The sequence below is a fragment of the Aulonocara stuartgranti genome, assembly GCF_965226115.1.
Source record: "Aulonocara stuartgranti genome assembly, chromosome: 7".
Taxonomy (NCBI): Eukaryota; Metazoa; Chordata; class Actinopteri; order Cichliformes; family Cichlidae; genus Aulonocara; species Aulonocara stuartgranti.
Window position 1 is genome coordinate 4,981,762 of NC_138945.1, and position 16,269 is coordinate 4,998,030.

Here is a 16,269-nt window from a genome sequence, read left to right on the forward strand (position 1 = left end):
CCTGCTATACTGAATCCTTCTTTGATGACCTGTCGACTGATATTGTGGTAAAGAGAAAGCAAGAAAACTTAATGATTCTCTTGTTACTTCTTGCCTTGGACCGCATGTAGACCCACACAGCAAACAAATATTCAGAATCAAAATATTCAGTTATAGATTGTATGATGGAAGAAATGGAAAAACGCTTTCCTATCCTGAGCTGTAATAGAAAGGTGTTCAAGCTTGCTACATTTTTTTAAAGACGGGTGAAAGGAAGAGGACTCCCTTACTACCATTTATATAATAATTTGTATAGCAGTTATAGGGGCACACTTTTCACTTTATTAAAAGCACCTTACGTTGCACTTTAAGCATAGATTTGCACACAAGTTTAATTATTGATTGAATAGAATAGAATTAGATTTCAACTTTATTGTCATTGCACATGCACAGGTACAGCGCAACGAAATGCAGTTTGCATCCATCCAGAAGTGCTTTAGTGATATAGATATATTACAATATATATTAGCAATAATATAGATATGTGAGTATATTACAGAAATGGGTCTATTATGGTATGTTATAATGTACACGGTATGAAGTATGTTGTGAATATTCTATAACTATAAGTATGTACAGGCTGTAGTGAGTACAAGCTATGTACAGGCTATGAACAGGATATAAATATGAAAAACTATACAGAATATGAAATAAATAACTTTACAGAAATCTGAGATATACAGCTATACAGAAATGGGAACTATGCAAGTTGTAAACAGTTGTAGGGTTAAAAATTATCGTATGTACAGAATGATTATTTACACAGAGCTATACAGTAGTGCAGTTAAGATAAGTGAGGGTGTAGATAGTTTCTACAGAGGCTATATAAAGTGCTAGTGGTTGTGAGTGGTGGTTCAGTCCATGTTATTATTGTGTGTTTGAGGGTACAGTTGTCCATTGTGGGTGTGTGTATGTTCAGTCCATGTGTTAACGTGGGTCAGAGGTCAGGAGGCAGAGTTCAGGAGTCTGACAGCTGTGGGGAAGAAGCTGTTCCGGTACCTGGTGGTCTTAGTCCGGAGGCTCCTGTAGCGCCTCCCAGAGGGCAGGAGGGTGAATAGTCCATGTGATGGGTGACTGGGGTCTCTGATGATTTTCCCAGCCCTTTTTAGACACCGCTTCCTGTAGATGTCTTTTATGGCAGGAAGTGGTGCTCCGGCGATGCGCTGGGCAGTTTTCACGACCCTCTGCAACGCCTTCCGGTCCGAGGCAGAGCAGTTCCCGTACCAGACTGTTATACAGTTGGTCAGGATGCTCTCGATGGTGCAGCGATAGAAGTTCACCAGGATGTCTGAGGACAGGTGGTTCTTCCTCAGAGTCCTCAAGAAGAAGAGGCGCTGGTGAGCCTTCTTGACCAGCTTGGAGCAGCTGGTCGTCCAGGTGAGATCCTCGGAGATGTGGACTCCCAGGAACTTGAAGCTGCTCACACGCTCCACAGCCGTCCCCTTAATGTGGATGGGTGGATGTGGGTCAGCATTCCTCCTGTAGTCCACGATGAGCTCCTTGGTCTTCTCGGTGTTAAGCAGCAGGTTGTTTGTGTCACACCACTCAGCCAGACGATCCACCTCCTCCCTGTAGGCGGCCTCATCGTTGTCACTGATGAGGCCAATCACCGTGGTGTCATCTGCAAACTTAATGATGGTGTTGGAACCATCAGCAGGTCTGCAGTCGTGGGTGAAGAGGGAGTAGAGGAAAGGGCTCATCACACAGCCTTGTGGTTCATTGTGATGGTAGATGAGCAGCGGTTATCCAGCCGGACATGTTGGGGGCGGTTGGTCAGGAAGTCCAGTAACCATTTGCAGATGAGGGAACTGATGCCCAGGTCTGTCAGTTTCCTGATGAGTTGTGAGGGGTGGATTGTATTGAATGCTGAACTGAAGTCTATAAACAGCATTCTGGCGTAGGTGTTGTTGTCCAGGTGTGAGAGGACAGCGTGCAGTGCGATGGAGACTGCATCCTCTATGCTCCTGTTCTGGCAGTATGCGAATTGGTGGGGGTCCAGGGTGGGGGGGAGACAGGATTTGAAGTGTGCTAGGACCAGCTGCTCTAAGCACTTAGTGATGATGGGGGTGAGTGCTACTGGGCGGTAATCATTGAGGCAAGATGGGTTGGAGTTTTTGGGTATCGGGACGATGGAGGTGGATTTGAAGCAGGCCGGTACCACAGCGTGGGCCAAGGACAGGTTGAATATGTCTGTGAGCACTCCTGCAAGCTCCCCAGAACACGCTCTGAGAACACACCCGGGGATGCCATCAGGACCTGCAGCCTTGTGGACATTGATCTTGCTCAGCACCGCTCCTACATCGGTGGGGGAGAGAGTCAGAGGTTGGTGGTCTGGCGTCACGTCTGCTTTGGTTGTGGTTGTGGGGTTCTCTCGCTCAAAGCGAGCATAAAAGTTGTTGAGCTCGTTGAGGAAGGAGACATCAGAGGATGCGGGGGAGGGTTTGGTGGTCCTGTAGTCTGTGATGGTCTGGAGTCCTTGTCACATGCGTCGGGGGTTGGAGTTGGAGAAGTGTTCTTCTACCTTCTTTTTGTAATGGTGTTTGGCTTTTTTGATGCCCTTCTTTAGATTAGCCCTGGCTGTACTGTAGGCGTGTGCATCTCCTGACCTAAAGGCAGTGTTGCGGGCCTTCAGGAGGAGACGAACATCCCGGTTCATCCAAGACTTCTGGTTGGGGTACATGGTGATCCGTTTCTGGGTGGTGACACTGTCTGTGGTTTTGGAGATGTAATCCAGTACAGATGAGGCGTACTGGTCCAGGTCTGTGTGCGTGAACATATTCCAGTCTGTGTTTTTAAAGCTGTCCTGGAGCACTGCGTCTGTCCCCTCTGGCCACACTTTAATTGTCCTCACAGCACGTTTCACACGTTGGATGAGTGGTGAATACCGAGGTGTGAGGAACAGGGAGAGATGGTCCGATTGTCCAATGTGGGGGAGGGGTGCGGCTTTGTAGGCTCCAGCCAGGTTGGAATACACATGGTCTAAAGTCTTGTCTCCTCTGGTGTGGCAGGAGACATGTTGGTGGAATCTGGGGATATTGAATATTTATTGTGCATTTTAAAATTAGCTGGTAGCCTTTGTTCCAGGTCCTGCACAGCTGCTACTCATCAAGAAATGTAGTCGTTGTCTGTGAAAAGGAAAGGTTGTGATTGAGAGCAAATAAGGTTTACCAGTAAGGAGAACTAACGCAAATGTGTGTGTGACAAGTCTAGAAATAAAGGTGGTGCAAAGAAGTGACCGAGACGTGATCACTCACCTTTCTTTCCTGTGTCTTCTTCAGGGTTTTGGGGCAAACGTTTCCAGGACTTCAGACACCATTTATTGGTTCTGGGAGAGGCCATGAGTTAATCGAGTGTGGGGAATCGTTTGTCTTGGGGTTTTGGGGGGTTTTATAATAATGGATATGGTGTCAGAAGTGTAAAATATTTATTAATATGAAAATGTAAAATGTATGTATATATTTATTCATTGAAATGTATGTATTGTATAACGTGGTGGAGGGGTGGGATTTTAGAACTCACCTGTTAGTGGAATAATGGTTTAGCCTGTGACAGCTGAGAGTATTTAAGGATGCCAGCTTCAATTAGTCAGGGTGATGGTTGTTGTTTTGTGAAGAGAGAAGGCTTGAAAAATCTCTCATTGTCTTGTTCTGAGCTATATGGTGAATAAATGCCTCTTGTTCCACTATACTTGTCATGGTCTGCCTCACTGTTACAAAGGGGCACGATCTGTTATCCTCGTGTCGGTGTTGTTCCCACATCATCATAATAAATGTTGTTCCAGGTTCAGTCGCTCAGTTTTGTGAAATGAAACTTTAATGCAGGATGAAGCAAAACAATGCAGCGTTTAAATGGCATAGTGAAAGCAAATGATTCAATACATGTTTTTTATATATTGTTGCATTATAAACTGAGATATTGAGATACTGTCACATCAAGCTGGGTCAACATAACAACTCAGACGTTCACAAGTGTTTGTACAGACTAAATGGCATTTTGGTGGATTTGATACACCTGCGGCAACAAGACAGAAAAGACCTGAATTCAAAGATTCAGATGTGCCCCAATAGCTTTGTTCATTAACTAAATACTGAAAACTATTTGCCAGAGGTTTGATATAATCCACAAATTATTAGGCTGATATTGTGATAATGCAAAAAATAAAAACTTTCTGAAGGAACTTCATGGAGTGACTGATGCATTTCGGCTTGTAGCATTCATCGAAGTCATGAAAGATGTTTGAGCTGTTGACTGTGGCGTTGGTTTAGTTGCTCCTCTCTCTTGTTTGACAAATTGTTCCATTGCCCACTCTGCAGTCTGTTTCACACAGAAAAGCCCTCTGGGTGTCTTGATCCTGTAGAAAAGTCAGAATCATTATTTTGCTCTCATATTTACACATTTTACTCTTAATAGCAGAGTTATGGCTTCAATGTGGACGATCATACATTGCTTATACATCAAAGTCAAAGTCAACCTTATTGTCAATTCTGCCACATGTACAGGACATACAGAGAATAGAAACTACGTTACTCTCAATCCCTAGATATGACTTCTTGGTAAACATTAGTGATCGAATCAAAGAGACAGTGAAAGACAAACTTACACAAATGCTGGTGTGGGGCATTGTCTGTGAGTTTTCACGATGGAGACGATGTTCGCCTTTGGGATCCGTTTGTCAAAGAAGCGAAAACAGCAAAGGTCAGGAGTAATCATTGCCTTAGCTGTAACAGAAAAACAGGAATTACTCAGTGCTGTGGCTGCTTCTCCAACATACCAGATATAATGAAGTTTAATGCTTCATTAAGTAACAAAATACAATTTGTTATATCTTAATGAAAGATACCATTTGAAGGCTCTTATTTTATGTCTTGGAGTAAGATTATTAAGCAAAGACATAAAAGACAGAGATACATAGAAAATAGAAAAAAGAATTTAAGTTTTAAAAAAGTCTGTCTCAGTGAAGTACATGCCGAACATGTGACTACACTTGTTTACACGAGGATTCAATCTGACTTTTAATTACAGTAAAGAATTTAAGATCAACACTGGTCTTCATGACCATGAACTTATATGAGTTTGATGTCCTCGCTCTGTCTCACTCTGTGTCTGAATGAAGAGAAAGACAGAAATTCAAAAACTGATCTAACACAAGTACAAGAAGCAGACTTACAGGCATCGCTGTGGTAAACGGTGAACAGCACGAGCAGCAGTCCCACTGTCAGGCTGAGAGTCTTCATGCTGACTTCACTGTAGACCTGATGATCCTGATGTTTCAGAAGATGTCTGAGTGATCGGTCCGATCACCCTGCTTTAAGTCTCGTTCTCATCTGCATATTCAAACCATTTCTTAGAAACTGGAAAAATGATCAACAACCCCAAAGGTGGTTAATAGATTGGGGTTTTTCTGTACCATGAGACAACAGGAAGTTTCGGGGACTCAATATATCTGATAAAACGCTCAAACAAACCACTCGGTGCTCTACCAATAAATACATGCACTGATAATGCATGCTTAGTCCCAATCTTCACTGTCTGCACAACCTTCCTTTACTCAGGCTGCAGTGAAAGTCGACAGTAGAATCGCGAGACAATATTTGAGATATTTGCTGATATCTGATGCATTTGTATATTGATACTCAGTTTTTCCACACTATATTATGTAGTATGTATGTATTATGTTTACATGTTGTATATTTGCTGAATGCTAGGTGCACCATATTTCCAGGCTATAGCCATTTGTCAATATCCATTGACAGCAATCAGCGAGGCAGCACTTAAGATGTATTCAGCGCCAGTTCAAAGTCATTACAGTGCATGCATTATCTTTATAGATGGACTGGATGGCGAACAACACTAGAGGCCAACTTAAAGCCAGTAGCACAACCTACCATAAAGTGTGGGATGTACCAATGAGAGACCCTGTCATCACTACTGTCCTGCATAGGCCCGAGCCCCACCTGAGTGCGAGCATTAACAAGACTGGCTATGGAGACTGGCCAGTTCATCAGATACCTAACTGTGGTAAGCAGGCCTCCAGAACCTTACGCTCCTAACCTGCAAAGTAAGCTTCAAATTCAGAAACCATCTTCTCGCTGCCACATTTCCATGGTGTGTGTCATTGCTTATCTCTCTGTTTATAATAAAGCTTGTGAAAAACCCTCCGCCTGTCTTTTGATTCGGGTCCCCACCCACATACTGGCCTCCGGGCCCCGTTGACAATAATGAGTGTTGGTTTGTTTTCAGTTTCTCTCTTTCCCCCAGCTTGATCATTGAGTGGAGATTGGATTTCTCTTTCTTCAGCTGAACACATCTTATTATCATCTACTTCATCAGCGGCAGTGTGGTAAGACCTGCCGTGCACGTCTCTGCATAATTAGCTGCAACAAAAGAAACAGGGATTACTCAATATTGTGTCTGTTTCTAATGACTTACAGCATATCAGAAATTATTAAGGCTAATGCTCATCAGGCAACAAACATCAACAAAAACACAATTTGTTATTAAAGGATACAGATTAAAGGCTCCTGTTTTATGTCCTCGCTCTGTCTCACTCTCCATTTCAATAAAGAGAAAGACAGAAAATTCAAAGAACTAACAAAGCACTAGAAGCAGACTTACAGGCATCGTTGTGGTAAACAATAAACATCCCCAACTTTACTTTCTTTTTTAGATACATTCAGTTCTCAGACTTCAAAACCCCCCAAAAAACTACTTTCAATATTAAAAGCAGGATATCAGCAATTACTTCTCCCAGGTCCAGCCAAGAAAGCCATATCTCATCTTTACAGTGCCTTGAATCAAACTGATGTGTTGGATGTAATGAGCATCCATGCTGTAGCACAGGTGTGGAAAAATAAACTTGCTGTAGACATCACTGAAGAAGAGTAGGATGTGATTTGGGATCATACAAAAAAGTTATCAGTGTGTAACTGTACTGCGTAACCCTGCTGAAATGTAAAATTCTGCACCGTGTGAAACTCTCACCACATAAAACACAAATGAATCATCAGCTTCCACCTCTGTTTGAACTGCAAGGCCTCAGCAGGAACTTCTACGCACTGTGTTTGGTCATGTCTGAAAAATTCAGTCCTGCTGGACATTTTGCAGGATAAAGATACTGAGACTGTATTTGAAAACTGAGCCTTTATCGCTGCTTTTTGACTTCCAAGTTGGCACAATGTTCCTGACACCAACCTAAATACACTTTATGATAGTTTTGAAAATGCTGCACAAACACAACACGTCTTAGATAAATAACAAACTTCCAGTAAAACAACCTGGCAGCAAATTCTTATGGAATGTTTTCCTCTGGCATGTTTCACCTGCTTTCTTCGCTCCTCAAGGGAACAGTTTGTGAGAATTTGGCCTCCGTCTGTTTGTTTCACTACGTCTTCAGTCACTTCGGTGCCTGGGTTTCAGGTCTCATTGATGAGTGAAAATATTTGGTGTCTGTTTACAACATCTGTCACCGCTTGATTGTTTCATCTTTGTTTTGCCTCTGTTGCAGGCCTGATAGCCTGATGATGGAATTGAACTCAAGATTTTCTTGCTGTGCAGCAACGGTGCTAACCACCATGCCACCGTGCTGCCACTTAACAAACACAAATGAAAAAAAGCTGTTTTTCTTTCACCACTGTTCCGCACTGACTATGGGGTTGTTGGTCTCCTGCCTGATGAGTACCCAAAATATTGAGAAAGAAATGTGAGTTTTTGTCACTTAAATTGGAATCTGCAAGAAAGGTTTTGCATTGGTTCAGATAAACCTTTAGGAGGAGAGTAGAGCTCATGTTAACAATCCATTAAAATTTGGCTTATTTCCACTGAGCTCTTCAAGGTCAACTTAACGCTTGATTTTGTCAGAAAATTGACAACAAGCTTCATAACTTAAAAACTACAATCCCTACAAATGTGCTGTGTATTGTGAACATTTAGAAAGTACCATATTAAGATTTAGAATATCATGTCACATTTCACATCTGCCTTTCCTTCAAGTTGACCCCAAAATGTGATATAGCTTTAAAGTAGTAGAACAACATTATTTATTGATCTCAAACTATTCATGTCCAGTTATTTATAAAGCAATACCCATTATCATTACGTACTCCTACGTAATGCTTGTGTAAACAAGTAAACATCTTACTGCACTACAAACTTATAGTACGTTTCTAAAGAACAGCTGCCTCAGTGAAGCTTTGTGCTCCAGAGTGCTTTACACTGTAGTTCATTTAAGACAAATAAGCACAGTGACAAAATAAAACTGCTCTGGCTGTCTTCAACAAGATTATATCAACAACTGTGGCAGACAAAACCTTTCCTGTACAAAGAGTGAACAGCAGCTTGAGGTCGTTCACACTGAAAAAATACAGCTTAACACAAATCAAGAAGACAGAAATGACTCATCAGAAGCAGTGAATTCATCCGAAGGCATCTGAGGACGCTGGGTTCTTTCAGTTAAACTGGTGAAGATCAAAGCTTATAAAGGTGATAAGGCTATTTCGGTGTATGCCACACATGTTAAACCCAAGGCCCACAGGCTGGATGTAACAATATAGCTTCATGTGTTAATCAGTCGTGGCCCATTATTATGTGGCAGTCCCACCACTTATACTACAAATCATGCAATTCAGTGCAAACCAGCTTATGAAATGCAATGACCCTGCTGTGCAGCATCGTTACACGTTGGCAAACAGAAGTCGTATTATAATGAAACAGTGTGCCATGGTAAATGACATAAAACTACTTCTCTAAATGAATAATTTCTATGTTGCACTATAGTTACAAGTAGAACATGTAAGGATATGTTACAGTGCAATATTAAAGACCAAGTTAAACACTATGCTTTATGAGGTTTCTCAGTAAACTATTTGACAACAGTATTATGACAAATAAAATAAATTCCTTTTTTCTCACAGTCGTTATGACCAGTCAGGGTTCAGAACCAATTAAGCACAGAAACAACTCTTTGTAATGTCATCACTGACCTAAAGATCAATAGTGACTCACTAAGAGTTTAGATTTTAATCCTTCTTGATCTCACTGCTGTTTTCAGCACTGACATTCTGATTCAAGGGCTTCATGACACAGCTGGTTTGACAGGTCCGGTTTTTGATGATGCCTCTCTGTGTATCTAAAGGGCTTTTAAGTTTTTATGTCTCAACTAGCAGTTTCTGATCTGCACAAATGAAAATTCAACAAGGGGTTCCTCAGGGGTCTGTCCTGGGTCCATTACAATTTAACCTTTACATGTTTCCACTCAGTATGGCCATAAAGAATCATAATATAGCCTACCATTCTTCTGCAGATGATACACAGTTGTACTTATCACATTCCTCTGATGATCTAACCTCTGTTCACAAACTTATCAACTTATAAACAGAACCCCCAAAATTCTTCTGTTCATCTGGACGTAATGTTTTCAGTGGACCTTAATTGGAACACACATACGGACTTCCTCATCAGCAAAGGCAGACAGCGCCTCTATCATCTGAGGCGTTTAAAGAGGTTTAAGATCTCCAAGAACATCCAGAGGAGATTCTACACCGGGGTCATTGAGAGCATCCTGTGTAATAACATCACGGTGTGGTACGGGAACTGCACAGTACAGCAACAGAAAGCCCTGCAGAGGGTCGTGCGCACAGCTGAACGCACTATGGGAACATCTTTACCAACACTGCAGGACATCTACGCTGAAAAGTGCAGATCCCGGGCCATCAGGATCACTAACGACTCCAGCCATCCCGCTTACAAACTGTTCAGGCCACTGAGGTCAGGGAAACGTCTCTGTAGCCTGAAAACAAGAACTGAAAGGTTCAGGAGGAGTTTTTACCCACAAACAGTGAGACTCCTCAATCAAAACACAAATCGGACAACATGATGGACAATTCCATACACAGTATATAATTTTCTTTTGAGTTTTATCCTTATTTTTATTTGTATTTTATCATTTACATCTGTATTTATGTAAATACGTACACTATAGCTCTTAACTATTACAGCGTAATATTTTGCACGATATTATACATTTTTATACTTTTATATAGATATTTTTTTATTATAAGTTTAGTAAGATGCACAGTCGGGGGGGAGTGCTTTTTAGCCGGAAAAAACATTTCACTGTGTGTTGTACTAGTTATAACTACATGTGACAAATAAATAAAGAATTGAATTGAAGAATTGAATTGAATTGGGAGAAACGTTTCGTCACTCAACTGAGTGACTTCTTCAGTCTCAGCTGACTGCAGGTTTCCCCGATCTTATAAACAGTACATTTGCATAATGATTGAAACTACCACCACTGTAGGAACAATGGGCTGGGAGGTCAGTTCCTTGAACATTAATGTGCTAACTGATTACATTAATTGCTGGATGTATCAAAACTTTTTAGAACTGATCAGAGAAAAGACAGAAATACTAGTTGCTGTTACAGGAAGTCAGAGGCAATTTTTTTCATATTTATCACCTCTGTCTCTAAGATACAGTCGGCAAGTCAGGAATTGGTATCATTCTTAGTTTTGATAATCACAGCAATAAGATTATGAGAATTGCTTTCTATCATTAAGAACTATTTCATAAGGAAAGATCACTGGGAAGAATTTAAACATGATTTAGTGAGATAGTTAATGTATTTGGAGATTAGACTCCGATGACCCATCACGACAGAACAGTTTTATTGTATTTTGCCGTTTTCACTGCCTTTGGCATTGTAAACCAACATGGGTTTTTATGTTTTTCTGTGTTAAGCACATTGAGTTGGCTTGTAATGAAATGTACTAGCTAAATAAAATTGTCATTGCCATAAAATAAACTATATACAAAGTGTCACTAAATACCAAGAGGTGCAGAAATCTCTGTATGTAGCACAGAGCCATGGCTCAGTGTCTGAGTGTCTCAATGATTCCCACAGTCCCGAATGTGCAGCGCTCACCACTAACAAGCACCTACATAAATACAACAAGCATACCTGAACTTGGGTGCAAGACGAGAAATTCAGCACCCTTGTGATTGTTGTTATAAAGTTTTCCTAAAATGACAAACAATTTTTACTCAAATGTTTTCACCAGCATTTTTATAGTTTAAAATTTGTTGTATTTTAAAGGAAAGTGAGCATATTTTAAAGTTTATGTGGGATATTTTATTGATTTTATTCACTATTCTGATGAATTCAAAGAGAAGGCCACGGCATAAAAGCACAGTTGAACATTCACTGTCAGACAGAGTCGATGAGTTTTGTGAAATGCAACTTTAATGAATAAAGAAAAACAATATACAGAGATATATAAATGCTTTGGACACACTGTATCTGCATAACAATGGCACGGTGAAAGTAAATGGTAAAATGACTGGAGACATTAAATTTCACGTGCACTATTTTTATCTGAATATGGAAATCATGTAAGCGTCTAAGGCATCAAAATAATTTAAAATTGTTTTTAATGATAATTCTACGTTAGATATTAGCGGCAGGGAAAAAAGGGCATATGTAAGGAGAGAAACAGGCGAGGGATGGATACCACAGTGGATCGAAGCTACAGTGAAACACGGTGGTGAGAAGACAGACTGATCTAAATCAGCTACACCCTGACTGAGGAGAAGCAGCCCTCCATTCTTCAGTGATGTCCTCCAGCAGTGATTTATATCTTTGTGGAGAACGATTCATATTGCAGCAGGATAACTGTTTGTGTTATTATGGAAGAACTTTCCTTCATTGTTACTGTCACACTTCAACTTGAAGACTATCGTCGTCACATGAAGCTCTTGCAGGGATAATCTGGTTTAACAAGACTTGACATAGTCTCTGTTCTCAGGTCGGAAGGAATCAAGTGACATAAATTATCACATTTCTGTGCCTGCTACTTTTTTGTCCTGATTAGGACTCGCATCAGAAACATTGCACTACAAAAAAAAACAAGTATTCAGGGAGAATTCATTAACTAAACAGGAATGTGTGATGTTTGCAGCTGTCTTTGTCCTCACCCGAGTGAAATCCCTTTAAATTTCAATCTTTAGATCTTTAAAGTCCTGCTGCCAAAGTGAGTGAGAGACAAACAAATACCAAATACTCAAATTCCCTTTTCAGAGATGCAACTTTTTACTAAACTTATGCTGATAATTAAGCTGATAAATGCAAAATAAAAGTATCCGCATTTCAATAATAGTAAGACTACTTAAGCAGGCAAAGTACAAAGAGCTAAAACTCCAGCGCTGGTTGCCGGTCATTGGGGTCATGGTAGATTCTTCATGTCTTAATTGTGGCGTTTGACGAACTCTTCCATTGCCCAGTCATCATTCTGTCTCACACAGTAATCGCCTCTGGGCGTGTTGATCCTGCAAAAAAATCAGTGTCATTATTTTGTTCTCAGATTACAGATTTTATTCTTCATAGAAAAGAAGGATAATACAATGCTTTGCAAATATTAGTGAGGGCAGCAAAGAGATGTTGAAGTACAAACTTACACAAAGGCTTCTGTTAAACATTTGCTGTGAGTTTTTCTGATGGAGAGGATGTGCACCTTTGGGATCCTTTTATCAAAGAATTTAAAACAGCAAAGATCAGGTGGCACTAAACCCATTCCAGAAGCTGTAAGAGAAAAACACAGGGTATGTTTTAGTGCTACGACTCTATGTCGCAACTTGTTTTCAATTATATCTAAACAAAACTTACAGTTTGAAAGCTTATATTTTATGTCCTAGTGTAAGATTTTTTTTATTTTTTAAACTGGGTAAGGCTTTTTCTGTTGTGCAGATACTAGTGTGTAAGCACGTAAAGTAAAATTATATATATGTAATTTAAAATATTAAATGATAGTAGATGCAAATTAGTTGTTGGCTAAAGATGTACAGCTACCCCAGGCAAGCTAAAGTTTTAGTTGTTTTTTTTTTTAACAAAAATATTATTTTTTAATATAATTTAAAATGTAGATATTATTTGTATTATTTTTATGTGACAGCAGATTTTAGAAGAAAATGGTTAAATTTATTTTAGCTTATGCTAATGATACCTTTTTACACTTGGACAGTAAGGGCAAAGTTAGGTGCTGGATATTTAAATAACCTTTTGAAACTTCAACATCCAACAAAAATTGTAAAAATTGTATATATGATTATATACAGCTTCATATTTAAAAATGTAATTGTATACACATGCACACACAAATATATGTAACACAGTCCTGGTAGAGGATCCGAGCTTAGACCGCCACAGCCGCAAGAGGGGAATTTTTAAAATATAAAAATCTTTCAATCATTTGTCCTTTCCCTGAGATAATAATTAGTTTCATTTTTGTTTTAATCACTTAAAATACAGAAAAATGAAGAATTTCATGTTCACAGTTGAAATTCCCTCCAGTGTGATGCAGGAAGTAGACTAACAGACTTACGTGAGGCGTCGCAGTAGTAAATAGTAAACAGCACGAGCAGCAGTCCCACGGTCAGGCTGAGAGTCTTCATGTTCGCTGTAGACCTGGTGATGCTGGTGTTTCAGATCTGAAGTGATTTGTCCTGCTTCCCTCGGCTTAAGTCTGACATGCTCACATGTCCTCATCTGCATATTCAAAGCCGTTCTAAGAAAAGTGGAAAAAAAATTATAAAACAAATATAAGGCAACAGGAAGTTTGAGGGGCTCACCGCCACTCTGATTGTGTGATAAAACAAGGTCAGACAAACCACTCATTCTGCAAAGCCTTTGCATTGTCTTTACATCATACATAGTCATAATGTTTCCACCATTAAACCTCTAATGTTGTTTCATAACTGTCACCAATAGTCCTTAATCATCACTTTCTGAGCCTTGCAGTGTGCAGGTTACAGTGATGGTCTGTGCGAGAATCATCAGGCAACGCATACAAGCATCTGCACACGAAATGTATTTAGAAATATGTTTTTTATTACTAAGCAGCTTTTTGTACAGTAACATAATAACATTTCTGAGATGCATGGGGTTTCAGCAACAAAGGTATTCTAGGTCAAATTTGACACAGGCAGGTCTGAGTGTTTCAGAAACTGCTGATCTGCTTTTTCCCACACAACCATCTCTGTGGTTTACAGAGAATTCTCAGAAAACATAAAATGTTCAGTGAGCAGCAGTTTTGTGGGAGAATATGCTTTAATTGATCCCGAAGGTCAGAACAAAATGGTCAAACTGTTTCAACTAATAGGAAAGCAACAGTTACTCAAAGGACCACTTGTTACATCGTAGCCAATGTATGTAGAAGAGCATCTCTCGGTGCACCATATGTCAAAATAGATGAGTGAAAAGTTGTTCCCTGGTCTGATGAGTCTCAGTCTCTGCTGTGACAGTCAGATGGTAGGGTCAGAATTTGGTGTAAGCAGCATGTAAGCGTGGGACGAGAGAGAGCAGTGAGCACGGGGAGTGCAGAGACACAGGAGCAGAGAGCACTAAACAAGGACTTTTTGGGAAGAAGACACGGCACTGGAGACGAGGGAACTCACAGGGATTTATTGTTATGTAACTTTTGGCTCACTGTAAATAAACACACTGCTTTCTTTGCACCAAGTCTTGCGTTTGGGTTCAATTTCCCCCACATCCCCACGGTTGGCCAGCACCCACCGTGACATTTTGCTGTTTCTCTGGTTATTATCTCTGAATATCTTTTACCATTTTTACAGATTCAAAGAGTTGTTCAAATGAAAACAGGAGACTGAGAAACACTGGATGACAGTTTTTTTAAGATCTGTATTTAATGAGATTATAAAGATCTTTTTACAGCTTTGAGCTTGAGGCAGCAGAGTAAAAAGCACTTTTGTATTATTATTTCTTTACAGTTCTTGCCCTGCACAAAACATACCTAATACACATCTGATCACTCACATAAACGTCTAACAGTCTTTTCAGAGAACTTGCATAAATTTTTTTGTTTATTTTTAAGCCAGTTTTATGAAAATACAAATACAAAGCGAAGCCATAAGGCCTTAAAAAAGCAGTCAATTATTAACTAAAGCTGATAGCTGACGATCTTGGTGGCGGCTAGCTGCTGCCTTCAGTGTTGTGGAGCCGATACATGTCCTGAGCCCACTGGAAGCTCTGAGTGTAGCAGATCTTTTTTCCTCTGACAGTGTGGACTCTGCAAAACATGCACACAAAAATCGTTTTATTCACACTGCTTTGATTGAGTTCTTGCAGACGGCCTGTCTAAACTTCACATATCCCTTTTTATACTTTATTCATGACCAGTCCTGTTTGAAAATATCAAACTTACATGTACGCCTTCTTGGGACAGGAGCTGTGCGTCTGGGTGATGAAGGACACCAACTTCACCGGTATTGCATTTATTTTAAAGTTGAAGCAGCAGGTTCCAGGAGCTGTGCTGAACTTTACGCCTTTCGCTGAGAGCAAGGTAAAAGACTAAAGTCAGTATCAACATGTCAGCTGTAAATTTTCAAACAAATGCAAGGAGTCATAAAGGAATAAACACTCACGGATGGCATCACAGCAGCAGGCTGCAAGCAGCAGCAGTCCCAGAGAGAAGCAGAGAGTCTTCATGATGCTGAGAGAGGAGGGATGAGGAGGATCTTCTTCGTCGTGTTTTTATCTGATATTGACCCATTTCCCCAAGCAGATGGGGAATACACTGACTCACAACCCAAATGCAGAATTGCAAGTCCTTGAGTACCCATCACTAGGCCCGGCTGGTTCTAAAATGATTTGCATGACATTGAGTGAAATTTGAGTATTTGATCCTTTACAGCCCAGCCACAATTCTGACTCCCACAGACTGGCTCTGTGCACATGTAGGAGAGGTCATGAGGTAAAGAGGTCTATATTAATGAATTTACCGGCTAATAGTGTGTGGCTATGGGCTGTGTCCTTATTCACCTGGCAGTCAAAGGCTATAATAATAATAACCTTATGCTCCTGTACAGTTTAAAGGGGGACCTGCTCACATGTCCTCATCTGCATATTCAAAGTCATTCTAAGAAAAGTGGGGGGAAAATTATAAAACAAATATAAGGCAACAGGAAGTTTGAGGGGCTCACCGCCACTCTGATTGTGTGATAAAACAAGGTCAGCCAAACCACTCATTCAAGCCTTTGCATTGTCTTTACATCATTGTTAAGTCTAATTGTTGAATGTTGTCATTGTGGTTCTTAAATTTGTAAAGTCTTAGTTCAATCTATAGGATCAAGACATTCCTTTGTCTCTGACCATCTCTCCAGCCACTCTGTGCTGGGAGAGGTTTTATCACAGACACATCCCTTGTGAAGATTCTGTTTGAT

At 40.3% G+C, this 16,269-nt stretch overlaps 3 protein-coding genes across 3 annotated transcripts; all 3 read right to left on the minus strand.

Annotated features, from left to right (window-relative positions):
- Positions 1–3,796: 3,796 nt before the first annotated feature.
- LOC309711769 (uncharacterized protein) lies at positions 3,797–5,360 on the minus strand. The gene is made up of 3 exons (XM_082542227.1): positions 5,207–5,360; positions 4,640–4,757; positions 3,797–4,390 (listed from the first exon to the last, which is right to left on the minus strand). The coding sequence occupies exons 1-3, from the start codon at positions 5,271–5,273 to the stop codon at positions 4,219–4,221; spliced, it is 357 nt and encodes a 118-aa protein (XP_082398353.1). The 5' UTR covers positions 5,274–5,360; the 3' UTR covers positions 3,797–4,218.
- Positions 5,361–11,260: 5,900 nt separating this feature from the next.
- On the minus strand, positions 11,261–13,542 carry LOC309709442 (C-C motif chemokine 16-like). The gene is made up of 3 exons (XM_082538063.1): positions 13,413–13,542; positions 12,490–12,613; positions 11,261–12,360 (listed from the first exon to the last, which is right to left on the minus strand). Exons 1-3 carry the CDS (start codon positions 13,480–13,482, stop codon positions 12,279–12,281), a joined length of 276 nt encoding a protein of 91 aa, XP_082394189.1. The 5' UTR covers positions 13,483–13,542; the 3' UTR covers positions 11,261–12,278.
- A 1,166-nt stretch (positions 13,543–14,708) lies between these two features.
- Positions 14,709–15,597, minus strand: LOC309711768 (monocyte chemotactic protein 1B-like). Its single transcript, XM_082542226.1, has 3 exons — positions 15,472–15,597; positions 15,252–15,378; positions 14,709–15,116 (listed from the first exon to the last, which is right to left on the minus strand). The coding sequence occupies exons 1-3, from the start codon at positions 15,533–15,535 to the stop codon at positions 15,020–15,022; spliced, it is 288 nt and encodes a 95-aa protein (XP_082398352.1). The 5' UTR covers positions 15,536–15,597; the 3' UTR covers positions 14,709–15,019.
- Between the last annotated feature and the right edge of the window lie 672 nt (positions 15,598–16,269).

Bases quoted from the DNA above. Each gene is read 5' to 3' on its own strand.
- LOC309711769 (XM_082542227.1), bottom strand. From the start codon at position 5,273: ATGAAGACTCTCAGCCTGACAGTGGGACTGCTGCTCGTGCTGTTCACC. The intron at 4,758-5,206 runs GTAAGTCTGCTT...TTTCTGTTACAG, and splicing joins CGTTTACCACAGCGATGCCT to CTAAGGCAATGATTACTCCT. The intron at 4,391-4,639 runs GTAAGTTTGTCT...ACTTTTCTACAG, and splicing joins TGCCCCACACCAGCATTTGT to GATCAAGACACCCAGAGGGC.
- LOC309709442 (XM_082538063.1), bottom strand. From the start codon at position 13,482: ATGAAGACTCTCAGCCTGACCGTGGGACTGCTGCTCGTGCTGTTTACT. The intron at 12,614-13,412 runs GTAAGTCTGTTA...TTTCTCTTACAG, and splicing joins TTACTACTGCGACGCCTCAC to CTTCTGGAATGGGTTTAGTG. The intron at 12,361-12,489 runs GTAAGTTTGTAC...ATTTTTTTGCAG, and splicing joins TGTTTAACAGAAGCCTTTGT to GATCAACACGCCCAGAGGCG.
- LOC309711768 (XM_082542226.1), bottom strand. From the start codon at position 15,535: ATGAAGACTCTCTGCTTCTCTCTGGGACTGCTGCTGCTTGCAGCCTGC. The intron at 15,379-15,471 runs GTGAGTGTTTAT...CCTTGCTCTCAG, and splicing joins CTGCTGCTGTGATGCCATCC to CGAAAGGCGTAAAGTTCAGC. The intron at 15,117-15,251 runs GTAAGTTTGATA...CATGTTTTGCAG, and splicing joins TGTCCCAAGAAGGCGTACAT to AGTCCACACTGTCAGAGGAA.